We start from the raw sequence: 26,845 nt of genomic DNA on the forward strand, positions 1-26,845 counted from the left end.
ACCTACCAGTTACCTTGTTCAGCCCACATTACTATTTTGACAAAGTTCCCCAAGCCAGAATATCATGGCCCCCCACCTCTCCATCTTCAACTGCACCTATTTAGCAGAGCTTTTTCGCATTCTGCACAGTGTCGTGCAACTCGACTAAAAATCTGCCAAGGGGAAATATGCTTCTGAGCATAGACAGAGTTCCTTTCTCATGGCCAATTAAAGAGCAAAGCCCCGGTGTTGTGATAACCCCCCCTCTCCTGCTTTTTTTTCCTGGGAATTGCAGCGGAGCCCCCTACCGCACCTCCCTCGACACAGTTTTGGAACAATTCTGCACGTTATTCTTTTTCGTAAACTTTCACAGCTCCTACTTATGAGACCAGGCATGTGCCTGTGGCACAGATGGATTCAACAGGCTGGGGAGGTGTTTTTTTTTTAAGTTTAGTTAAGAAACCAAAAACACCCCAAGCGCACCTTTTCTACCCTCTGGAAACGCCCCCCCTCCGGCTCCTCCGCCGCGCGCGCGCCTTGCCAGATGCGCCGCCTCCCTGCGCGTCTATGCTGTCGAGGCTCCCGTAGGAGCCGCAGGCAGAGCCGCCGAGACGGAGCTGGCAGCCGACGTCCCGCGGAAAGGATGGCCGAGAGGCTGGAGAAGGTGCCCATCGCACTGGCCGAGCCGGAGGACGGGGAGCCCGCCCCGATGCCCCCCGTGAGTACAGCCCGCCGCTCCCCTTCGCCCAGCCAATTTTCTGCCCCCCTTTGCTGGCGGAAACTTTTTTTGCAAAAAAAAAAAAAAAAAAGTCCTGCTTCTACCTTACAGATGGAGCTCTGTCTAACGATTTCGGAGGGATCTGGGGGATTTGCTGCGGACTCACAAATAATGCAGCAGGGGGCGGGGGGCGGGACGGGACTTTCTTTCGCGCAAAAGAGAAAGCCAACTGTTCTCTCCCTCCCCTCGCAAAGGAACTGGGGATTTTTCCTCAGAAGACTCACACAAACAATGGCAAAAACAGACAGGGGGTCCCTACTTCTGCTTCTTGGGGAAAAGGGAAGGAGGATCGCTCGCTTGGGAACCCTATTCACTCTTTCTACGCCCCCCCCACTCCATTTAGTAATGAATAATGCTCCAGGCGTCCCCCTCATCTTGGGGAGAGGCACGTGATGTGTGTGCTCTGCAGTTCTTGTGCAAAGTGCCTCGGCTAAGGTACTTCTGGCCTGCCCCCCAACCCCAGCATGTGCGGAGCCCCTCAAAGTGGGCATATGCAGAGGGCAGGTTCCTCCCCCCCCCAAAAAAAAAGACCAGTGCAAATCAGAAAAAATACCTGACTCACACATTTTTTTATGGCTTTGCAGTTGGCTGGTTGGGCAACTGGCCAGGAAGAAGAAAGTCTAGTTTTAGTTGGAACCGCTCTCACACAGCTAGGGCAGGCGAACCTCCGCTCCAAATACTATAGCAAGCTTGGGTCTGCGCCCAGAGGCCCACCAGCATCAAAATACAAGATCCAGACAGAAGGGCAATTCACTAATTCAGAGCATTCACAGGTGACAGGACCCACACGCACACCTGCAAAATGATGGTGTTGCACCTACATTCCACCCTGTGGGATTCAGATCTCTCCCCCTACCCCCCACCCCCCCACCCCGTGGCCCCATGGACCTTCAGCTGGGTGTCAGGATCAAAGCAGAAGGATGTGAGGAACTAGCAGCCACTAGCAGGACAGAAAAGAACATGTTGGAAAAGTTGATTTGTGTCAAGGTGCTGGACAACCTGGAACAGGGTCTGATACAGAATGGATCTCTTCAGAGCTTAGTTTTCTTGATCATTGTGAATCATTTCTCTATTTATTATTTTATACCATCCCTTATCCAGAAGCATCTCAGAGCAGCACACAAAAACACATTTAGAAAACCCATGCAATCAAGCAGTTCAGCAGAGGACTAAAAGGAGCCAAATTGAACCTAAGTCCTCCATCAAATGCCCACATGAAAAAGATGAATCTTTAATTGCCTTCCAGAGGCCCCATCCTGTGTCACTGTGCAAAGTGCATCAGGGCATTGGCAAAACCTTGAACTGAGCCCCGTAGTGATTAGGCAGCCAGTACAACTCTGGAAGTATAGATGTTCCCACAGCAGTGGGGTGAAGCTCCACTCCGTGGTCTGCCGATGGCCCCCTGCTTCACATGCAGCTTCTTCACCCAATGTTGCAGCCAGATCCATCTTCCGTGGCAGTCCCACAAGAGAGCGTCACAGAAGTCCAAGCTGACGTGTTACAAACAATCTGTACCAGGTGCCTGTGACGTTCAGGCAGCCGACATTCCACAGAACCATCTCAACAGCCAGGAAGGGTCTGTGCCAGGGAAGGAGCCCATTTCCCTGCATACCTGAGCATAGACATATGTCAGTAGCTCTTTAGGAAAGAAACAGGCTACCAGGAAAAATGGCTAGCAGGGACAGGATTTGGTACTTCTTCAAATACTGTAACGGAAGGTGCTGCTTCTCTCTCCCCCACCCCACCCCACCCCACCCCCCACTTTGCCCCTTTGTGAAGCTGCTACTTCCAGATTAATAAGCTCAAGATTGTACTGCACAACAGGTTGCCTAGAAAGAATGGAGGGACTGGTCCAAGGCCATGTCGTAAGTTCACAGCTGAGGTGGGATTTGAATCCGATATTTGAGGCATGAAATACATGGAACTTGAATGTCAGCCCATCGTGGCAAATGCCAGAACATGCCAGTGCCTCTTGACTTGTCACCTCTACTTGGAAGCAGAAAGGCCAGTGTACATGAGAAGTTGCCATCCTGGCATGTGTTTGGGGTTTACTGGGTGTGTGTATGCACAGGTATCTCATTTCTTATATCATATTAAGTGGAAGTGGAGCATTTCCCTTTCAGGAGGGCTGGTAGGTGGAAATCTGGACAATAGGTAGGCTTGCACCTGCCTGTCTCCCCATTAAGGTAGGAGTGTCCTCAAGATGTCCTCCACATCCCAATGTTGTCCTGGACTTTCCTCCTCTAAATGAGAAGTTTTTCAACCTTAGGAAGTCTGAAATGGCCAGAATTGAACCCAAACCCCTCCCCCACTAATGGACAGGCAGGCAGGCACAAATCCACATTTTGCTCTGGATGTGAGCCTCTGTCCTCTTTCTTTTCTCTCAGTCTTGTGTAGACATGCATGTGCACACCCCAAATTCAAAATACCCCCTTCCTTGACTGTTTGGTACTTTTGTTGTAATTTTTAAGAGGGTTGGACGGAATTGTTGCTCACTCAGTTTCTGAGCAAAGACTTTGTGTGCCCCATGTGAACCTCCATGGCTTCACTGCAGATCAAGTGCTCATCCTCCGAATGAGGAGCCTTGGCATGGCCTCTGCCCTCTCTGATTCAAGTCACATTGCTTCCCACCCTGCTGCAGGCATACTCAGCTGTGATGGCAAAACCCTCTAGTACAAGGCGGCTGCTCAGGATTGGGGCCATGGTGCTTATCGGCGGAGCCATCCTCCTACTCTTTGGGGCCATGGGAGCCTTTTACTATTGGAAGGTGACTGACAAAGAGGTGAGAAGTGAGGGATTTGTTTGGATTTTGTTTGGATCAGATACATTGGGCTCAGGGCTACCTCTGACTGGGCCATGAATGAAAGTTAACCATATTCACCAATGGTGTCTGAAGCTACCAGCAGACCCCTAAGCTGCTCTCCCCACAGTGCCCCAAACCATTCCCGGAAATAAGGACTGTGTGCAGGAGACCCCTGTTTTTTTAAACAAAGCCAGGTCTTGGACTGTACTCTGTGTGCTTCCAGGATCCATCTCAGGGGCCAGGATCCATAAAGCTGAGCTACAAAATGTGATGCTGGTACTTTTTCATGTGTGAAGAAAATACAAGACAAGCAGCAGTTGTGGAACCAGACCCTGCACTGGAAATTATCTGTTATCCTTCATTCTTCAAGTAAATAAACTTGTTGATAATCAGAGGGTAGCAGGGTGCCAACTTGAATAAAATATTGTGGGGGCCCACGTAAGCCCTGCAGAATCCATCACATGACACAGTGCACGCACACCATTTGAGTGGAATTCTCATCAACTTTGAGGGACTCAGCCCCCTCAAATATTTTATTGTGGGGGCCAAAGCCCCCATGGCTCCTATGGAGGGTAGGCTGAATGGAAAACCCGGGTTTAGTGTCACCATACGGGAGCTGTGGCAAATGTGCTGCACTGGGTGGCTTCTTTAGAAGGACCACTGACAGTTAAGTCCAGACAGACAACTCTGGGGTTGCGGCACTCATCTCGCTTTACAGGTCAAGGGAGCCAGCATTTGTCTGCAGACCGTTTTCCGGGTCATGTGGCCAGCATGACTAAGTCACTTCTGGTGCAACGGAACACCAAAACTAGAGCAGCGCACGGAAATGCCATTTACCTTCCCGTTGGAGCGGTACCTATTTATCTACTTGCACTCTGATGTGCTTTTGAACTGCTAGGTTGGCAGGAGCAGGGACTAAACAACGGGAGCTCACCCCGTCACGGGGATTCGAACCACCGACCTTCTGATCGGTAAGCCCTAGGCTCAGTGGTTTAGACCACAGCGCCACCCGCATCCCTTGAGCCTTATTTAGTGTGCCTCTAATTCACAACAGAATTCAACAAGAGTTTCTGTGGTATATAAGGCAGATCTTGTGCTTTAATTATTAGTCTACAGCAATGTGTTGTGGACGAAGCTGCAGTTTTAAAATTCCAGATCTGAACGTTTCCGTTTTGAACACAGAGATGTCCCTTGTTCTGTCAGGTTTCATTTACAATTCAGCCAACAAAGTTTCAATAAGAAACACAAACTGCCTTAAGATTTCTTCTTGAGAGTTTGCCAAGGTCTTCAGATATTTTATTTCCTCTCATTCTGGCATGGAGATTTCTTCTCTGCTGCTCTTTTACAGCCATAGCAGGATAGAAGGCGCTACTAGGAATAAAATAAACAAATAATATATCTGCACGCAGCAGATACAATCCAAGCACAATTGCTCCCAATTCCTCACAGGGTCCCCTTTCTCCATTCTAGGCCTGGCTTTCCACCTGAAAGTAAGTAGGATCTCTAGAAAAGTTTGGATTGTTGACTTCAATTTTTTATATTTTGGTTAAAAGAAAAATACTAGGTATAATAGAATTTATTGGATGCCTTGATCCAAGTTTGGGGAAAATACTTTTTGGTAAGTGTGCCCCAGTAGAGATTTAAAACCAGAAAATATGCAGCCAAGTAAAGTGTGGAAATATGGGCTGTTAAAACTTTCTAACGTCACCTTCTAAGTTGCCCACTTCCCTTAGCAAACAAAGAGACCATACATTTGGTATGTTAAAATGGTTTACTTGCAGCTCTTCATGTGCTTTTCCATACAGCATCAAGAAAAAACAGGAAGTTTAGCTTACCGCACTTTCCAAAGTTGTGAATTTCTAAATATGTATAGAAACACAAATAAAGCTTGCTTAAGCCACACAGTCTAAGCTTGGAGCATCCAGCTTAGACCTCCTTACTGGTAGGTTTCATATGGTGGGAGAAAGAGAGCAAAGTGTTTGGTCAGGGGCGTCGCGAGCCGCTTGGCTGCTGGGGGGGGGCAACCCAAGCGGCAACCCTGGGGGGCGGGGCGTCGCTCCGTGCGCATGACGTCATGGCGCATGCGCACGGAGCAACGCCACTGCCCAGGCCAGCGAGGAGGGGCGTCACGCTTGTGTCACCCCTCCTCGCTGGCCCACCCCTCTCCATTCTCTGGCTCCGCTCAGGGAGCCCAACCAGCAGGGGGGGAAGCTGCTGAAAGGGGGAAAGCTGGCTGGAGGCGCCGATCGTGGGGGGCAGCCACGAGTGTCACCCCCCCCGGGCTACTTGGGGCGGCCCGCCCCCCCTTGCTACGCCCCTGTGTTTGGTAGTCCTTCTTCCCAAGGTAAGGGGGAGTGACCTAGCTAAGCCTGGAAGGATAGCTTACTCTATGGTCTTAACCCCTTCATGCAAGAATAGAGTTAAGCATGTTGGTTGTATGAGGCTGGATAACTGGATGAAATGGCAAAAGAAACATTTTGAAGTCTAGCACCCAGCTGCTTGTCACTCACAGGTGTTTTTTTCAAACGTAACTCTCAGCTTCCCCCCCCCCTATACTTCACTCCAAAATCTATTAACCTTCATACATTTCCACCAGCAATGAAAATAACTGCCTACTTTTTCTTGGCATTTCCAACATTTGTTCGTTTTGGTTTTAAAGATTTTAGCCATTTTCTCTGGTTTTAAATGTCATCTATAAACTAATTTCATCATATTCTCTTTAATTCCTGTACAGGCTGTAAATCTCATATTAACTTTACACAACTGTCAGGAATGCTTGGATGGTGTTTCCTGCTTGGCAGGGGGTTGGACTGGATGGCCCTTGGGGTCTCTTCCAACTCTAGGATTCTATGATTCTAGGTGTCAATTTTTTTATTTCATTGAATTTATATCCCATGCTTCCTCCCAAAAGAGCCCAGGCAGCAATCCCATCCACACATATATCCTGACATTTAAATACTTTGTGCCATGTTCATAATGACAAACTTTGCTATTTAGATGTGCTGCTTTAACCCTTTCTTATCAGCCAATGGTTTAAAAGCACTAAAACTGAAACAGAGTCCCAGAAGGAGTTCTTTTAAACAACATTTCCCCTCAAACTTGGCACATGGGTTGGGGGATGTATTCTTCTGGCTGTAGAGGTTAGATTAGTAGTAGTAGTAGTAGTAGTAGTAGTAGTAGTTTATTACTTATACATTGCCCATTTGGCCAGGCCTCCCCAGCCACTCTGGGTGGCTTCCAACAGAACATTAAAAACTCAGAAAAACATCAAACATTAAAAACTTCCCTAAACAGAGTGGGAATTAAAAGATGAAGAAGTGAAGTGTGTAATGATAAAATGGGCTCAGGACTTAGGAAGACCAATTTACAGAACACAATAAGTTGTGTAAAGTTAATATGAGATTTACAGCCTGTACAGGAATTAAAGAGAATATGATGAAATTAGTTTATAGATGACATTTAACACCAGAGAAAATGGCTAAAATCTTTAAAACCAAAACGAACAAATGTTGGAAATGCCAAGAAAAAGTAGGCAGTTATTTTCATTGCTGGTGGAAATGTATAAAGGTTAATAGATTTTGGAGTGAAGTATAAGGGGAAAAAATGCTGAGAGTTACGTTTGAAAAAAACAAACAAACTAGAGGCCTTTTTATTAAGTATGACTCCCGAAAATATACCTGAAGATAGGAAAAATATTTTTTTTGTATGCTTGTGCAGCAGCCAGGCTACTTATTGCCCAAAATTGGAAAGGGGAGAGAATACCAACAGTCCAAGAATGGCAGATTAAGTTAGTGGAATTTATGAATTTAGCCAAGATGACGGCAGCAATTAGAAACATACCAAAACAAAATCAAAAGCCGAGTGGAAATATGTTGAAGATTTTTTTGAAAAAAGAGGTAGAAAAACAGAGTTGGTGATTTGCTTAGATTGAGATACATAAAGGGAATCATATATTAATCTATTTTTTCTTTGTGTCTTTTGAATTGTAGTAAGAGATATAGCAAGTTATGAGCAATTATTAAGGGAAGCGATATACAAATAATTGGAAGTCAATTTTAAATTGTTAATTATAATTCTTTGTTCCTTTTTGTATTTTTGTAATTTTTGCATTTTCTTTTTACTTTTGTGTATCTTTTTTCTTTCCTCTTCTTTCAGTTTGTTTGTAAAATTTTACAGGTGATTTGTTTGGATTTTATGATTTCTATTCATCGTTTGTCTATTTTTTGTATTTTAAAATTTAAATAAAGCTATTTTTTAATCAAGAAAAAAAAACTTCCCTAAACAGGGCTGCCTTCAGATGTCTTCTAAAAGTCAGATAGTTGTTTATTTCCTTGACATCTAGTGGGAGGGCGTTCTACAGGGCAGGCGCCACCACCAAGAAGGCCCTCTACCTGGTTCCCTGTAAACTCACTTCTCGTAGGGAGGGAACCATCAGAAGGCCCTCAGTGCTGGACCTCAGTGTCCAGGTTGAACGATGGGGGTGGAGATGCTCCTTCAGGTATACAGGACCGAGGCTATTTAGGACTTTAAATGTCAGCACCAACACTTTGAATTGTGCTCGGAAAAGTACTGGGAACCAATGTAGGTCTTTCAAGACCGGTGTTATGTGATCTCGGCAGCCGCTCCCAGTCACCAGTCTAGCTGCCACATTCTGGATTAGTTGTAGTTTCCAGATCACCTTCAAAGGTAGCCCCACGTAGAGCGCATTGCAGTAGTCCAATCAGGAGATAACCAGATCATGCATCACTCTGGCAAGACAGTCCACAGGCAGGTAGGGTCTAAGCCTGTGTACCAGAAGGAGCTGGTAGGCAGCTGCCCTGGAAACAGAATTGACTTGCGCCTCCATGGACAGCTGTGAGTCCAAAATGACTCCCAGGCTGCGCACCTGCTCCTTTAGGAGCACAGTTACTCCATTCAGGACAAGGGAGTCCTCCACACCTGCCCACCTCCTGCCCCCAAGAACAGTACTTCTGTCTTGTCAGGATTCAACCTCAATCTGTTAGCCGCCATCCATCCTCCAACCGCCTCCAGGCACTCACACAGGACCTTCACCGCCTTCACTGGTTCTGATTTAAAAGAGAGGTAGAGCTGGGTATCATTCGCATACTGATGAACACCCAGCCCAGACCCCTTGATGATCTCTCCTAGTAGCTTCAGTGTTAAAAAGTATGGGGGAGAGGACGGAACCCTGAGGCACCCCACAAGTGAGAGCCAAGGGGTCTGAACATTCATCCCCCAACACCACTTTCTGGACATGTCCCAGGAGGAAGGAGTGGAACCACTGTATAACAGTTCCCCCAGCTCCCACCCCCTCTAGATGGTCCAGAAGGATGTAATGGTCAATGGTATCAAAGTCTGCTGAGAGATCCAGCAAAACTAGAAAACAGCTTTCACCTTTGTCCCTAGCCCACCGGAGATCATCGACCAGCATGACCAAGGCAGTTTCAGTCCCATGATGAGACCTGAATCCCGATTGGAAGGGATCCAAATGGTCTGCATCCTCCAGGTGTGCCTGGAATTGTTCAGCAACTACCCGCTCAATCACCTTGCCCAAGAATGGAAGATTTGAGACTGGGTGATAGTTGGCCATATTGGCCGGGTCCAAAGATGTTTTTTTTTTTTTTTAAGAAGATGCAGCCCAACAGCAGGAAGTACCAATCTTCTTGGACAGTTTGAACATTTGGAATGCTGAGAATTGCAGTTTTGAGACTGCTTCCTGGGCATCAGTCACAAAATATAATTTTGTGCCACATTGCAGAAAACCATTATGGGGTGGATGGAGCCTTTTACTTGCACATAGACAGCCTTCTCCAACATAGTGCCTTGTAGATATTTAGGACTACAACTCCCTTCAGTCCCAGCCACCATGACCAATACTGGGAGTTTTAGTCCAAAACACCTGGAGGATACCAGGTTGGAGAAAGCCACCCTGGTGCAAGAGACTCCATCCATTCCATAATGGTTTCCCGCAACCCTAAGCCTTTGCCCTAAACTTTGGGCAAGTGCCCAAGGCATAAAAGGTTCCAGAGGGTGCACTAAGACATCACTCATATGCAACTGAGCATCAAGGACCATAGAAGGTTTCTGTCAGCCTTGAATTTAACTTAATTAGCTTTACTTTAACTGGCCTTTCTGTTAACTCTGGAAAACATTTTAAGGTCATAGAAGCTGGTAGTAATCTGCATATTCCATAGCAGGAGGGCCTGCCTTGCCTCCTGGAAACTTCTTGGCCCTTGGATTTAATCAGCATCTAGGGGTGAACCATTTTAATGACCAGAAAGCAGGCAGAGTGATCTTTCTTGCAGATGAAATGGTAACTGGCTATCTAAACCTCACCAGGATCTGACCATGACAATGAAGCCAAAGAAAACCCCTTCACATTCAAATCACCATCTCTCAATGCAGACAAGAATAGCAAGTGAGGATTTGACCCACCATGACTTTTGGGGCGATAACATTTTGAGAGCCATCCTAGGTATGCCAGCATCAGCATGGATGCTGAGATCTCATAGAACAGGGGTGTCAAACTCAAATTCATCGGGGGCCGCATCAGCAGTTTGGTCACCCGCAAAGGGCCGGTTTTATCTGTAGGACTATGTGTCCACTCCATGCACTACTTCAATCATTTTAACTCAGGGTTAATTAGTAAACAAGCACCATGCCTACTGAATAGTCACCATGTGAGAAGACCCAGGCACAAAGCAATCTGTTACATGCAGGAGGGAAGCTGAAGGGCATTTTCATAAGTGATGCTATACAAGCCTTTTAAACCACTTCTGAAACCGAATGTGAGACACAAGCTTTAAATCGGATGTGCTTGTGGCTTTCCAAGGTGACACAGGTTTCACACTGCAAAAAATGGTCTCGGTTGAGTGTGAACCAGCAGAATTGGGGGTGCAAGGGAACCCACGTGTGTGTGTGTCTTATTGGTTTGCTTTATTATGTATGTTGTGCTTTTTCATGTCGTGAACTATCCTGAGATCCAAGGGCAGCAAACAAATTTAACAAATAACAATAACAACCATAACAACCCCAAACTTTTCCTCAGGGCAAAACCCGTCAACGCCCAGTAAACTCGCTCCCCATGCAACATGCATAGCTGTCAACTTTTCCCTTTTTTAAAGGGAAATTCCCTTATTCTGAATAGGATTCCTCGCAAGAAAAGGGAAAAGTTGACAGCTATGAACATGTGCACCGTGCAGTGGTGTTGGGCGAGGGCAGGGCCGCCAGCGGTCTACCTCCCAAGGTTGTTGTGTTGAAGTTGAAGCAGCAGCAGCAAAAGTGCGCCATGGTGGGTGGACAAAAGAAAGAAGAGAGAGAAAAAAAGTAAGGAGGAGAGGAGAGGAGAGGAAAGGAAGGAAGGCAGCTTCTTGGATCCATCCGGTCTTCAGCTCCATCTCCCCGGCCCTCACTCACCTCGTTGCCCCACTTGAGCACGTCCTTGTGCCTCGCGCCCACCGCCCAGTAGATGTGCAGGAACTGGAGGATGCCGTGTTTGCGCACGTGCTCCGCGTGGCGCTGTGTCTTCTCCCAGCTCAGCGGGGAGCCCTGCGACAGGAGCCCCATGGCCCCCCGAGGGAGCGGCGCAAGGGCGCGCGGGGAAAGGGAGGAGAGCCGGCCGGCAACGCCAAGGAGAAAAGCTACCTCCAGGCGGTGGCGGCAGGAAAGAGGAGCAGGAAGGAGAAGGATCCTCCGCCGGTGGCGAAACAGGAGGAGGAGATCGGCGCCGGCTGCTACTTCTCTCTTCCTCCCCGCCGCGGCGCCTCTTTCTCCGCGAGGCTCCCAGAGGGGAAGCGCCTGTGCCGGCTGCGGACGGAACAAGAGAGGCCAGCTGCGCGGCTGTGTGTGTGCGTGTGTGTGTGTGTAGATGCAGGGAGGGGGTGGTGCTGGTGACCGTCCCGGCAGCAGTGGGGCACGTGATCAGGGGGAAGGGGAAGGAGGTTGCTCTGTGTGCGTGTGCCTGTGCGTGTGTGTTTGCGTGTGTGCAGTGAGCGCGCGCGCCCTCCCTCCCCGGTGCGGGCGGGCGGGCACCGGGAGGGAGGGAGGCGCGTGCGGGCCACATGACGAGGTCTGGCGGGCCGGATTAGGCCCCCGGGCCTTGTGTTTGACACCCGTGTCATAGAACATCTAACCTGTAGCCTTTGATACCAGATCTAGTTGGATAGGTTTCTACCAAAGTCATAATCTTTCTCCCCTTTTTCAACCCAGGTATACAATGTCCATTACATGATGAGTATTAATGGGAAGGCACAAGAGGTGTCAATGGAAATAGATGCTGTGAACAACCTGGAAACCTTTAAAACTGGAAGTGGTGAGGAAGAGGCTATTGAAGTTTACGATTTTCAGACTGTAAGTATGGTTGGCTGAAGGTTTTTTTTGGGGGGGGGGGTATCCCAAGAGGGAATGGAAGAAGCAGTGGTGAACTCTGGGCTTTCAAATTTCAGCAGTGCCCTGTATGATGCCAAAATTTGACACACACACCTCCACCTCTTGCCTTCCATTCTATGTCATTGTTGCAGCACCCTCTCAGCTTGGCTCCCAGGGCTGGCAAACCAGTCGCACTCCCCTCTGTATGCATCTGGAGTGAAAGCACCAAGGCAGCAGCGGGTGGGGGGGGGGAGAAGAGAAGAACTCTCCGATGGACATGGAAATTATTTATTAGGCTCAGTGTTCATTTCAGTTGGGGTCCAAGCCTAGTTTTTTTTGTTTTTTTTTACTGAGACCACCTTGGCTGCCATGTACAGAATTTTTAAAAATCATTGAACAAAAATTATATACCACTTGATTGTAAATAGAACCTCTGAGCAGTTCATCAAAAATGCTGGGGGGGGGGGAGGTAAAAGCATCTCTGATTATTCTCCTTGGCCTCTCAATGGCCTATGATACGACTGACCATGGAATCCTTGTGTGAAGACTGTGAGCAGGGAGAACAGGGCACTGCTGGGCTGGAACAGTGCCTGACCTTGCTAATGGACTGGATGAGAACCAACAAATGGACGCTCAGTCCAGCTAAGACTTAAGACATTGCAAGGGGGTGGTTTCTGTGCCCAGATGAGCAAGAATAGTTCTGGATGGGGTTACACTCCCTTGGAAGAAGCAGGTTCACAGCTTGGAGCTACTCCTGGATCCAGTCCTGTCACTGGAGACACATGTGGCCCTAGTGGCACTGAGGGCCTTCTACCAGCTTGGGCTGGGAGCCCAACTGCAGCCCTATCTAGATGGGAATAGCCAGCTTTAATTGTCTTTGCTCTGATAACCTCCAGGTTAGGCTACTGCAATGTGCTGTACATGTGTTGAGAGGAAATGCCTTCTCTGAAGTAGCCGACTGTTTATGTTATGCTATCTCTAGGGAGACCTCCCTTGTCAATATTTTGGTTCCTGAAAAGTCTTCATTTTCCTGGTCATTTGAGAGTACCAGTGATATAATTGCATTGTTAAATCTTTTTAAATATTATTTTATTACTGTACTTTTTACTTGGTAGTGAATAACTTTGGGTCTTTTTTAGTGGGAAGCAAAGCATTTTATGTTAAAAGCACTTCTGCATCTTGCAGCAGTTGGTGGGCACCTCAACATTTATGTTAATAACCAAGGTCTGTCTTTCTAGGGCATAAGTGGAATTCGTTTTGCTGGAGGAGAAAAATGCTACATTAAAGCCCAAGCTAAATCTCACATCCCTGAAGTCAGTGCAATGACCAAAGAGAAACTCTCTTTGGATCTGGTAGGTAGTCACCCAAAATATGCTTACACTGACAGCACAGCTATGCTTGAAGGCTTGTCAAGTGCAAGGGAAGGAGAAAGGCTTTGTGATGGGAAGTGTGAAGGTGGGGGTGGGTGGGGCTAAAGAACCTACTGAAAGCAGCAGCAGCAACACCAAGGAGCCCATAAAACAGCTGGGAAGGTTTGAGCTGCTCTTTAAGGTGCAGCCCAGCCTTGCCACCTTCTCCTCACTTTTTGACTAAGCTCTGCTACTGCTGCTGCTGCTCCCCACTTGGGCGAGGTCTGGCTTTCTTCAGCAGCAGCAGCATCTTCCAGGAGATGTGCTCAGTGAAAGGCTGCAGCAGCCAAGGGATCCTTGGGACTGGCACTTAGAGGCGGCTCCCCCACAAGGGTGGCCCATCCCCGTTTAACCATCTGAGGCGAAACGGAAATGTGCTGCCTCCTGGCCCCCTACCAACACCCACCACCACTTCTGCTGCCACCAGAACGCCTCCCTCTTGCCAAGTTTCAGAGAGAGGGGGGTGTTCTGGGATGAGGTGTTGCTGCTTGTTTCCCCTGGAGTGGAGAAGACAAGCACCAAGGCCTTGCAGAACACCCACCTCTGGCTGAAACTTGGCAAGATTGGGGGGGGGGTCCAGAGGCGGCAGAAGTGGTGGGACAGGTGGAGAGCTTTCTCTTGAGCTTCTGCTGCCTGAAGCAGCTACTTCACCCTGACTAATGAGTGAGCCAGCTCTGCCCCCCCCTTCTGTAACGGTGCACAGGAGGGGCTTGAGCTGTTCTCTTGGTTCCTTCTACCTGACACCAGGCAGGACTGGGCAGGCACACAAGGCAGCCTGAGCCCCCTCCTCCTCCTCTGTGCCTTGGTTTGTTTGCCTTGGAAGCAGGCTGATACCTGCCAGCAGCAGGACTGTGTCTGTATGGCATGGCTTGAACACCGAAAGAAGTAAACGCATGGCCGTGTTCTGCAGTTGGTCTCTCCTTGGCAGGCTGGCTCTGATCCTACGCACAAGAAGCTGCTGTGAAGCAAGTCAGTGCAAGGGAAGCCCATATAAATTTACACCAGATCCCAAGCCCGCTCTGCAGAGTGGGACTGCTGTGTCCTAATCCCCTGGCCTACCTGACTGACAGTGTGCCAAGATGAAGTTCCAAGTCCAGACGCCAATCCACACAAGCCAAGCCCAAAGATCAGGAAACACAGTATGGAGTCAGTCCAAGTAAGCCAAGATCAGCAGTCAATCTCAAAGTAGAAACCTGGGAAGGTGCACGGCGAATCCCAGGTGAGGTCCCTCAACATGGGCAGTTGAGCAGACAGAGCAGCTCCCTCTGCTGCCTTCTGACACTGTGTCTGCTGATTGCAGCATCTGGGCTTGATGAGGCAAGTGACCCTCACCTGCTCTCTGTTTGCCCCAGCTGAGAAATTGCAGACCTGCTTCCCTACCTGGCCAGCTAGTGAACTAGGCTGCAGGCCCTGGCCTGCCTCTGCTTCCTGGAGTGTCCCGCCCGCTGTTCCCTACATCTTAGGACCTGCCATGTTTGTGTGGATGGGGGCCTCTCTGGCTCTGGGTCCCGCTGCTTGGCTTCCTGTGCACTGGCCTCTGTCCCCTCATTATCCTCTGTCACCCCATGCCAGTATTGTCTGTCCCAACATCTCCTTCCCCATCCCCAGCTTGCTCCCGTGTGACCCACTCCCAGCTGAACCCCTTCCTCCTCCCTGAAGTCCTGTCAGTTGTGTTGCTGCTTTGCCCGAGCCTGACAGAAGGAAAACAAGTCTTTTAAATAATTCTGTGCCAGATTACATGACCAAGCTGAACAGGCTTAGGATCCACCTGAGCCCCAGCCCAATCCCTGGTCTCACCTGCATTGCACCCCCAGAACATCTCTTTTTGGCCTCTGTTCAATCGGCTGGGCTCCAGCCGAGCAAGTGTTTCTTGGGCTGAGCCAGGGTTGGGGACTTGACCTCAGCTGAGCCTAGTTGAGCCAAGAACCAGCTGGCTGAAGATGGCCTCCTTCATTAACGATGTCCTTGGAGTATTATGGCCAGTCTGAGGCATCACGTTTTAGGAAAACTGCAGGGGGCGGGGGAGACTGAGCAAATGAGAGAGCTTTTGGCATGGAAGGCATGTGAGAGAGAAGTGTTGCAGGGGGAATTGTTTGCTGCCACTGAGGGAACTGGGTAGTCAGAAGTTTCTTTAGGTTGCACCAGTTGGGGATGGTTTAAATTTTAGTGAATCATTCCTCAGAATATGAGGTTAGGTTTAATCACCCCAGAGATCCATTTTATGATACTATGAAAGATTTGGTTTGGACTGGATACAGCTTCCAGTTCCACTGTTAAGCTAATATGATAGCTCTGATTAAAAGTCTTGTTCAGTGAAAGCAATTATATTGACCCAAAGCTTGCAGTGCAAGTTAAAGAGAGCCTTCATTTGGAAGTGCACCCTGTAGGTCTTTTCATTCTCATCTTCAAAGCAGTGTTGGGAAATGGCACTGATTGAACTAGAAACTTTAAAGAATCCAAATATTATTATTTTTTACACAAGAGAGCTGCTATTCTGTAGCTGCACTGCAGGAAACACTAAAATGGAAGCAGAGGATAAAATTCAGATTGCCCTCTGAGATCACTTTTAGTACCACACACTAGATCACTTTTATTTAGCCAAGTTGTTTGCACAATGCCATTACTGATTTTGTAACTGGCTCCTAGGCATTCTAGCTAGTGATATTTAAAAAAATGTTTTTTATCCCCTTCTTTTGCCTTTTTAAAATAATAATAATAATGCTGTGAAAGCTTTTTAGAAATAAAAATAACAGAATGGATGCGGGGGTGGGTTTGGGGGTTGGACTCCAGAAAACCAAATTACCTCAGACTGGAGATAAACCACTTTCTGGTTTTTGCAAATGCTAGTTTAATTGGCCATTTTATATTCAATATCTACTACAATGAAATGTGCACCAATACATTTAGGACATAATCTTGTGCTTTTCTTTTGCTGTAAGTGCAAAAATTGTCATAATGCAACACTAAAGTAACAGTCAGTCAGAAGAGTCATGAAATTAGAAAAGTTTAGTGTTTCTGCAAAGGCGTTAGGTCAACTGAATTACCCATCCTGTGCATTTGTGCTTTCAAACACCAGCACACCCTCCAACATTCCTCAGATGAAAATAGGGACATTTTCATCTGAGAAATGTTGGGGGGTATGCTGCCCCTTTGGTGTCTGTGTTTCGGCCAGCGGCCCCAGGAGTTCTCAAGGATCTTGGAGGATGGTGATATCTGTGCAGAGGCTCAGCACAGAGGGCCACGGTGCCCCCTACCAGTGTAGTGGTTAAGAGCGGTAGACTCATAATCTGGTGAACCAGATTCACGTCTCCACTCCCCCACATGCAGCTGCTGGGTGACCTTGGGCTAGTCACACTTTTCTGAAGTCTCTCAGCCCCACTCACCTCACAGAGTGTTTGTTGTGGGGGGAGGAAGGGAAAGGAGAATGTTAGCCGCTTTGAGACTCCTTCGGGTAGGGATAAAGCGGGATATCAAATCCAAACTCTTCTTCAAACTCTTCTACCAGTGACCAGAGGAGATTCACCAGAAGCAGTTCCTGCCATGGTAAGCCTCAACAAATGGTCAATATCCATTCTCCAAAGGCAGCAAAGCGTGGCAGTTGATCATGTGGGTGGATGTCCAGTGGTGATGCCAAGCCTGTTGCACCGTAATCAATAAAATTATGGCCTACTTTAATCCAGCACCAGGTTGTGTTTGCTCCCATTAAGGTCTTCCCTTAACTGTGGGAGTGGCTAGCAAAAGTGCCTCTTTCCCTGCACCTGGTCGCCTTTAATTTTAGCCTGAGTTCTTCTTTGAAAATAAAGAGTTTCTTGGGACAGCCCTAGGATGAGACTGAAGGAGGCAACTGCCTTGGCCAGCAGGTGCTGAGGGCTGGGGACAGAGCTGAGACTGCCATGCCGCCAGCTTTGCGTCTGCTGTGCTAGCCTGCTGCCTTCAAGGGCTGTGGAATGTATTTTCCTTTCAGCAGTATTGGGGTAAGATTCACCTACTAGTCCAGTTGGCTTCTGTCTGGTCTTTGAAGGCGGGGGCCAACAAAATGACTTGAGGCAGCCCTGCTGAGCCACCCCATCTGAGCGTCATGCCACAGAACTGAAGTCAAGCCAGCAGGATCTCTCGGCACCTGAAATCTTATTCTGATAAGGTGATCTTGCCCTTACTGAAAGAGTGGCAAGCTTGGACCTCTTAGGAAATGCAAAACAGTACCGAATCCACAAGGTGGGCTACGCTTGTCGGCCAGCTCCCATTCATTCACATGAGATAATTTATGGCCAGGTGAAATGATTTCCTGGCACTGGGCATGGGGCTGGGGGAATCATCTCAGCCTAATGCTGCCATGTGCCTGGATCTGTGCTGACTTGCAGTGCAGGGACTTCCACTGATTTAGAAAGCAAAGCCTAATCTCCCTCGCAGTTCTGGGGCATGCACAGAATTCCAGCTGAACTGAGCTCCTCATGGACACTCAGTCCTGAGGTTTTTGGCTACTAGAAACAGTGTACATAAAAGTTCTAGACATAAAAGCAAAATTCGTACTTCAAGTTGTTCCGGGGAGTACGTGAGAGAAACACATAACTAAAAGCCATGTAGTGTGTGCAAGATTCTTGGTCAGAGATGTGTGCAAATTGATTTTTCAACCTGCAGGATACTATGGAAGTGACAGCATCCTGATGGCACCCAAAATATTGAATGACTGAATAACTTCATCATTACTGCAGCCAGTAACATTGACAATGTTGACATAGCTTTTAAGCTCTTGAGGGCACCATGGATCCCTAAACAGTTAATAATCCTGCCAAGAAAACACCCTTTAAAAATGTTTTAAAGTGTCTTTTTTAAAAAAGTGAAGCCAATTTCACTCTTTCCCTTAAACCTAATAAGACTCGGCTCCTGGCAACAGCTAATCTCAAATGGAACTGTAATTGGAAAGAATGAAAGTAACCCAAAATGTTCTTTCTTTGCTGAATCCTTGACTATTATTAGCACCCAATTTCACATGCAACACATACCATACCTTTTGTCAGTGAAATTAACAGCAGATTTGTTTATTTTTTACTCTCCTTTTACAGGGTGAAATTATGCCAGCTAAATTTGCTGAAAATTCGCTAATCTGGGTCGCTGCAGGTCAACCTATAAAGAACAATAATTTTCTGAGTCCCAAAATTTTAGAGCTCTGTGGAGATCTACAGATATTCTGGCTTCGGCCATCCTATCCAAAAGGTAACATTTATTTAACAGAGTGCAGCCAGTTCCTTTAAATCCTAGACTTAAGCCACCTTTGCCCATCCCAATCAGTTTCATTCTGGGGGAGGCCTGAGGAGATCCTAGAGCCAGACTCATGACAAGGCAGTCTTCTGGCTTACACTGAATCAGAGCTCTTGGCTATCCAGCCCAGGGTCATCTATTATGAGAGGCACAGGTCTCGTGGCATAGGCCCTATGAGGAAAGGTTACAACATTTGGGGCTTTTTAGTGTAGAAAAAAGACAAACTATTTTTCTGCTGTCATCAGGATTTGGAGCCCCTCAAGCCTCCCTAGTGGTGCAGATCTGTTCTTTAGAGACGCAGCTGTTGTGCGTGATGCACCCCGTGTCAAGAACTCTCTCATACATTGCAGGACAATGGAAGTAATTTCAGCTCCTTTAGCCTAGTGGGTTCTTTCAACCAGCACTTAGCTGAACCTATTTAAATGAGTCATGTACCCCAATGTCTGTCTGCAGTCAGGCAGAGAAGAAAGAGAGGAGCTATGCGGCAAGCACGCCAAGCTCAGTCAAACTTGGATCTGGATCAGTTCAACGCTGCTGCTGAAGAGGTGAATACGAGGCCACGAACCACCCAGCGGACTCAGCAGCGTAGACGGCAATCTAACACTACCCGGACTTCTGAGCAGGACACCCAGCCAGCCTTTAACCCAGACAATCCTTACCATGTGAGTATTTGTTAGCAATGGAATACATGCGCAGTCTTGGTCAATGTGCATCTCCCCTGGAGCTTTTACAGAACGCCCCCTGAAACCGCCTCATTCTTCCATCTTCTGGTACTGACCAAACAGTTGAGCCAGGAGAGAGCAGTCAGCCAGTCACTGACTTAGGTGAGCTGAGGTTTCTACTCTGTGCAGTTAGGATTGTGTTTCAGGTGAAAACTACGTTGCTGAGCCTTCTGCATGACAAGGGAGCATCTGTTTACAATAGGCAAAAAATGAAACACCCCCATAGTTTGTTCCTTGAAGGACATGGACTGCATCTGGGTGCTTGTAAGCAGCAAAAGAAAAGGGAAGTCTGGGTTGCCTGTTATTTTCTCCCACGTTAGACAGCACAAGAGCAAGGATCAGGGCCAAACTCGGTAGCTCTGCCCAAGGTGCTCCATGTTTTCCCCTCAATGGCTGGGCATAGCATGTGAGAGGGGGCCTTCACTCTGTCCACTTCACCTGCCCACACACAAAGGCATCTCTGGAATCTGAACCACTAACCAAGAGGCAGGAATAAGAAAAACCAGCATCTGATAGCTGACCAGGATGGGTGAAGGGACCACGATAGAACTAGGTTATTCTCGGGGTCTTGGAGCAGAGAACTGAGGTGAAATACTTCCAGGGATTTCAGTATTGGACATGCCTTTCCTTCAGTCTTTCACATGCAGCAGCCTGACTGAAGTGTATGGTGGACCTAGTTTCCGCAGGAACCTCTTGGCAAAAAGCCAACTGTGCCAATTATTGCAATCCTGTACAGTCTTCAAAAATTAATCTCAGTTGTTTGAGTTTAAGGGAGGATACAAGATAAAAAATAGTGCATTATATTAATGAATAATAAATTGCATTTTCTGTCAGATAATGGAAGATACTGACAAAAATTACAGTTGGCAAGTGAAAAGCCAGCCTATTTGTGGTAACATGATATGCATTCTCTTCATAGTTCTTTCACTATTTCTTTTAAAAAAATTAGTTCAATCAAGTCAGCAAAGAGCAAAGATGAACACCTGCCAGGAAAACAAAACAAATACCAGCCAACAGCATAACCCAGGCATGGCCAAACTTGGCCCTCCAGCTGTTTTGGGACTACAACTCCCATCATCCCTAGCTAACAGGACCAGTGGTCAGGGATGATGGGAATTGTAGTCCCAAAACAGCTGGAGGGCCAAGTTTGCCTATGCCTGGCATAACTCCTGGTCACACTCAGTGCAGGTGCTGGGGCTACGGGAGGCAGAAGGCCATCAGTATCCGCGATCAAGATTCCTGTTCCCAGGGCACTCTACATTATGCGCACGATCCATGCCTTGCATATCTTCTCTCCCACTGGTAAATGAGCAAGGTGAATAACAATGTCCTTAGGAAAGGCAGGCACCTTCTCTCTTTTTTAAAAAGTTTTTTTATTAACAAAAATTCAATACATACAAATCAATCAGTACCATCATACAAATTTCTCCCCCTTTCCCCCTCCCCCCGGACTCCCCCCAGCTGCTTTCTTAATTCACCTTCAAATTACTTCTGCATATTGTACATTTATAAATGTTGCCCTCCTGTTTTTCAAATTCATATTTTGCCAATAAAATTTGTGTATGTTTATTCAAATCCTGCCAATGATTCTAATTCTCCTTGTTGTTTTTTCAGATATCTTATAAAAAAAATTCCCATTCCTCCTTAAAGTCCTGATTGTCCTTTTCACACAATTTATTTGTCAGTTTTGCCAATTCTGCATAGTTCATCATTTTTTCTTGCCATTGTTCCTTTATTGGTATTTCCTCTTTCTTCCATCCTTCTACCAGCAAGACTCTCGCCGCAGTTGTAGTGTTTATAAATAAACTTCATATTTTCTTTGGTATATCTTGTCCTAATATTCCTAAATAAAAAAGCTTCTGGCTTTTTAACAAAAGCCTGTTTCAACATTTTTTTCATTTCATTATAAACCATTTCCCAATACTTTTTAACTTCTCTACATTCCCACCACATATGAAAAAAGTCCCTTCTTTCTCTTTACATTTCTAACATTTGTTAGTCTGTTTTATACATTTTAGCTATTTGGACTGGTGTAGTATACCATCTGTACATCATTTTCAAATAGTTTTCCTTCTGCAAAGCACAATCTGTAAATTTAAAATTTACTTTCCACAGTTTTTTCCCAGTCCTCAAATTGTATATTGTGGCCCACGTCTTGGGCCCATTTTATCATTACTGATTTAACCTCTTCATCTTTCGTCTCCGATTGTAACAAGATACTATAAGCATTCTTCACAGCTTTACCTTCTCTTCTACAACTTCTTTCTGAAATCTAGAAACAATATAACTGAACCCTTTTTTATTGTCCTCCTTATAAATTTCATTTAATTGTCTGTAATGTAGCCAGCTCTGCACATATCCCTTTACTTCCTCATAAACTTTTAATTTCCATTTTCCACCTCGATCTTCCAATAAGTCTCTGTATATAGGCCATTTTTCTTTCTTGCCATGCGGTTTGAGTAGTGAAACCTCAATTGGTAATAGCCACCAAGGTGTTTTCTGTTCTATCAAATCTTTATATCTTTCCCACACTTCTTATTAATGATTTCCTAATTATATGGTTGTAGAATCCTTTATGTATATTTCCTTTCCCATACCAAAGGTATGCATGCCACCCATACCTATTGTCATGACCTTCCAAATCCAAAGCTTCTTCCTTCTCTAGTTTTATCCAGTCCCTAATCCAAACCATACAGCCTCATAATATAACTTAAGGCCTGGGAGGACGAAGCCTCCTCTTTCTTTTATATCTGTAAGTATCTTATGTTTAATCCTTGGCCTTTTGCCCTCCCAGACAAATTTAGCAATCTCTCTTTGCCATTTCTGAGGCAATCATCCTTTACTATTACTGGGACTGTCTGGGAAAGGACATTCATTTTTATCGCTGCTATTCTTCCTAGTAGGGAAAGTTTCATTCTACTCCATATTTCCAAATTTCTTTTTATTTCTAACCAAACCTTTTCATAATTATCTTTAAATTTATATTTCTTGTTGTTAGCCAAATTCCTAAATATTTAACTTTTTTATGAATTTCTATCTCAATACTTTCTTGCAAATCTTTTTTCTTGTCTTCTTTTAAATTTTTAACTAATAATTTAGTTTTAGTTTTATTTAATTTAAATCCTGCTACCTCCCCAAATTTTTGAATTTTCTCTATTACCTTAGGTAGAGATTTGGGGGGGGGGGGGTCATCAGCAAATGCTTTCAATTTAAATTCATTTTCCCCCAGTTTTTATTCCTAAAATCTATTCTGATATTCCTGGCAAGCACTTCCAGAACCAGAATGAACAACAGCGGTGACAACGGGCATCCTTGTCTTGTTCCTTTTTGTATTTTACACTCATTCGTTATCACCTGATTTAGAATTAACTTTGCATTTTGTTCTGAATAAATTGCTTTGATTCCTCTCAAAAATTGATGTCCACAATTGATTTCTTCCAACAGTTTTTTCATGAAATCCCAAGATATCAAAAGCTTTTTCAGCATCAATAAACATCATTGCTGCTTTTTAAAAATCATTTTTTACCTCCAGGTATTCTATCACATTTAAAATAATTCTTATATTATCTTTCATTTGTCTACCTGGTAGGAATCCTGCCTGACCTTGATATATATATTCACTTAAAACTGTCTTCAATCTATTTGCTAAAATATTTGCAAATAATTTATAATCATTATTTAACAATGAAATAGGTCTATTATTTTTAATTTGCATTAAATCCAAATCTTGTTTTGGAATTACTGTTATGTAAGCTTTCTTCCATGTTCCTGGGATTTCACCTGTTTTAAAAATCTCTTTCATCATATCTTTCAATGGACTCACTAATTGTTCACTAATTTTTTTATAATATTTTGCCGTTAATCCATCTGGTCCTGGTGACTTGTCATTTTTTTGTCCAGCTGATTGCATTAGGAATTTCCTGACCTGTTATTTGGGTATTCAAAATTCTTAAGTGTTCCTCTTTAAATTTTGGCAGATTACTATTCCTAATATATTCTTCTATTTTAGGAATTTTTTCCTTCCCTTATACAATTAAGAAAAATATTTCACAAATGCTATTCTTATTTCTTTCATTTTATCTGTTGTTCTTCCATTTATATCAATTTTGTTTATGAAATTCCTTTGTTCACGCTAATAACTTCCCTGGTTTATTTGCATGTTCAAAATATTTCTGTTTCATCCTTATTTTCCAAATAATCTCTTCATTAATTATAATAGAATATTGAGTCTGTAATGTCCTAATTGCTTGTTTGACCAGCTCTTTATTGGCTTTTTTTGACAGATCCTTTTCCTTTTTCACTATTTCATCCAAAATTTATTTTCCTTTTTTCTCTCAATTTCCTTTGATGCTGAATAAACAATCCTCTCATCAACGCTTTACTTGCATCCCAGACAGTTTGTCATTTAAGTTGGCCCTGTAGGTTTAATTCAAAATAATCCCTCAGGGCCTCTTTTGCTTTTTCTAATACATTTTGGTCATCTAATAAATCTTCATTAAGTCTCCATCTGAATGATGTTTGACTTTCTTTTTGAATTAAAATTATTATAAAATTATGATCTGACAAAGTTCTGGGATTAATTTCTTTCTTTTTTTTTTTTTACTTTAGATTCCAATTCTTTTGAGATCCATACGACATCTATCTGTGAACTACTATCATGGACATGAGAGTAATAAGTGAACTGTTTATCAAACAAATGTTTTTCTCTCCATATGTCAATCAAATCCAAGGTCTGAATCATCCTTCTTAGGTATCCTTTTTCCCTAGCTGATCTGTCCTTTTCCAAGGAAGGTAGGCCATTCAAATCACCCATTAGTATCATTTTTTTGATCTGCAAATTCAAGCAATTCTGTTTGCAGTTTTTTTTAATAGAAAACTTTTTTTCTCATTTGGAGCATATATTCAAACCAAAATTATTTTCTCTCCCTGATTTTTTTATTTATACTATCAATTCTCGGCCTTTCTCATTTTTTTAAACTAATTTGGGTTCCAGTGCAGGATTTATATAGAAAACCACTCCTCTCTTTTTTGTACTGTCTGCAGAGACAAAATCCATTCCTAATTTTTTGTTAATTAAAATTCTTTTGTTTTTTTAGCAACGTGTGTTTCTTGAAAACAAATAATATCCAATTTCGGTTTACTCACCTCATGTTGAATTCTATTACGTTTGGCTTTACAATTCAAATGGTTGACGTTCCAGCTCAGTATTTTAAGATTGGCCATCATCAAAGTCACTTAAAATATGTTTTCCCCCCATCTGCTCCTTTCCCCCCATTTCCTCCCAGTGAGTTGTTGCAGAGCATCCCTTTGTTGTTCTATTGGATCTACCCCTCTCTCCAAATCTCTCCTATTCTTTTCCAAAAACTCCCTGGCTTGCATTTCTGCTGTGAGCTTGACTCTTTTTTTTTTCTTAAATGTAATGAGATCCCTTCTGGGTATTCCCATTTGTATTTTATGTCTGCTCTTCTCAGAATTGATGTCAGGAACCTATACCTCTGTCTGAGCTGAAAAGGTATTTCCCAAAAAATATCCACTTTTTGGTCAGCAACCATCAAGTTGTCCTCAAAACTTTTTTGTAATATCACATCTTTTATTTTCTTATTAGTAAATGTTAAGAGGACACCCCCTGGCTGCTTCCTTTGTCGAACTTCTCGGGTGTGTATTCTGAAACAGCCCTCAGCCCTTGAATCCATGAGTTCTGGTGATTATAATTCTTTATAATTCTTCTGATGGCTTAACCAGACTTTTCTCCATATCACTGCTGCCCTCCTTATCCAAGGACTCTGGAGAGCTGAGAGTAAATGTTGCCCTGGTTTCCCCTCTGGGCTTCATCCCTAACTTTCTCTCTCCCGCTCATCCATTTTCTCTCAGTTCCACTATACTTACCTCTCTGTAAGCAGTAGTCAGTAGCTGAAAGCATTTGCTGTGTTAAATTGAAGAAACCCAGTCAATGGGAAACTGCACTGATCTGCTATGCTAAACTTGTATGGCGTTGCTAATTTAAAGGAAGTTCAATTATTGGAGGGGGGTTGCATAATGTTTTACCCACCATCAGAGATCTTCTACACCAGTGATGGCCAAACTTGGCCCTCCAGCTGTTTTGGGACTACAATTCCCATCATCCAACCGAATAAGGCTGAGTGCCTGAAAACAAGTAAATCAACCTCAGATCAGTTTCAGTATTAGACTTCTACAGATCAGGCTGGAATCTAGAGGTGAGCTACATCCTCTTTGAAATCCAATTTAAGAGCAACTGAATCTGTGAATTATGGCCATGGTGAATTCTTGCTATTTTTATGATACGTAATAAAATGTACCACTGAAAAACTGTGCTTGTTATATTTCAAATTTCAGCAGCTGGAAGGGGGTGAAGGGATGACCTTTGATCCACGGCTAGACCATGAAGGAGTCTGCTGCATTGAGTGCAGACGGAGCTACACACATTGCCAGCGGATCTGTGAACCTCTCCTGGGATACTACCCGTGGCCTTATAACTACCAAGGCTGCCGTTCCGCTTGCCGGCTGATCATGCCCTGCAGCTGGTGGGTTGCTCGCATCTTGGGTGTGGTATAAAGGAAGAGGGAAGTGCAGGAGGCTGTCCTGGGCAACCAAACAGAAGCAAGAATATCTCTGCAAGTGAATCTGTTTGTATGTATGTTAAATTATCCCAGAAAGTGACATTGGCTGATGTAGATGTAAGTAAAGTTAAAACCTCATGTTAATATTTTATTAGTTTTACAAATAAAGTATTGTAAACCTAGAAGCCTTCTGGAAAATAATTACCTCCAAGACCTGCTGAAAATTAAAATTAAAAAAGGAATCTTATACATTCTGAACCAGATCAACTCCTTCGCTCTTAAAAATACATCCTCTCCTACCCAAGCCATCTGTTATTAAATAGATGTGAACATTTGTCCAATTAGATTACTAGACCTAATGCTTTGGGGAGTAGCTTTCAACTATGTAGCACTTGACAAATAAATAATAAGTGAAGCTGTTCTTTGTTGTTATTCATATAGAACCAGAGGATCATTAAGAAGCTGTTAGAAACCAATTACTCCACACTCTTCTCACTGAGCAGCTGAAGGGGGGCGGCAGGGCAGTGGCAGAATCCAAATACAGGTTTGTTGCACGGAAGGGCCCAAGGAAGCCCATCAATTTTATTCTTATTTTAATTTATTGAATTTATATACCACCCTATACCCGGAGGTCTCAGGGTGGTTCACAGAATAATGTCCCTTCAGGAGACCTGCACATCAAAGTAGCCTAGAATCATAGAGTTGGAAGAGACCCCAAGGGCTATCCAGTCCAACCCCCTGCCAAGCAGGAAACACCACCAAAGCATTCCTGACAGATGGCTGTCAAGCCTCCGCTTAAAGACCTCCAAAGAAGGAGACTCCACCACACTCCTTGGTAGCAAATTCCACTGCTGAACAGCTCTCACTGTCAGGAAGTTCTTCCTAATGTTTAGGTGGAATCTTCTTTCTTGTAGTTGGAATCCATTGCCCCGTGTCCGCTTCTCTGGAGC

The 26,845-nt window shown here is 44.8% G+C and overlaps 1 protein-coding gene across 2 annotated transcripts; it reads left to right on the forward strand.

The window, feature by feature from the left end:
- Positions 1-548: 548 nt before the first annotated feature.
- On the forward strand, positions 549-26,077 carry CNMD (chondromodulin). 2 transcript variants are annotated; one of them, XM_033154078.1, is made up of 7 exons: positions 551-697; positions 3,399-3,539; positions 11,769-11,909; positions 13,166-13,279; positions 18,400-18,550; positions 19,049-19,257; positions 25,672-26,077. In XM_033154078.1, the coding sequence occupies exons 1-7, from the start codon at positions 623-625 to the stop codon at positions 25,888-25,890; spliced, it is 1,050 nt and encodes a 349-aa protein (XP_033009969.1). In that variant the 5' UTR covers positions 551-622; the 3' UTR covers positions 25,891-26,077. The 2 variants fall into 2 exon arrangements, with proteins under 2 accessions (XP_033009971.1, XP_033009969.1); XM_033154080.1 differs by lacking the exon at positions 3,399-3,539 and having other exon boundaries at positions 549-697; positions 13,166-13,280; positions 18,398-18,550.
- The last annotated feature ends 768 nt before the right edge of the window (positions 26,078-26,845 follow it).

This window comes from Lacerta agilis, chromosome 7, assembly GCF_009819535.1.
Source record: "Lacerta agilis isolate rLacAgi1 chromosome 7, rLacAgi1.pri, whole genome shotgun sequence".
Taxonomy (NCBI): domain Eukaryota; kingdom Metazoa; phylum Chordata; class Lepidosauria; order Squamata; family Lacertidae; genus Lacerta; species Lacerta agilis.

What these genes read in the sequence shown, in the direction of transcription:
- CNMD (XM_033154078.1), top strand. Translation starts at nt 623, where the DNA reads ATGGCCGAGAGGCTGGAGAAGGTGCCCATCGCACTGGCCGAGCCGGAG. An exon ending in AGCCCGCCCCGATGCCCCCC is followed by an intron (nt 698 to 3,398) that starts GTGAGTACAGCC and finishes ACCCTGCTGCAG; the next exon opens with GCATACTCAGCTGTGATGGC. An exon ending in ACCCAGACAATCCTTACCAT is followed by an intron (nt 19,258 to 25,671) that starts GTGAGTATTTGT and finishes TTCAAATTTCAG; the next exon opens with CAGCTGGAAGGGGGTGAAGG.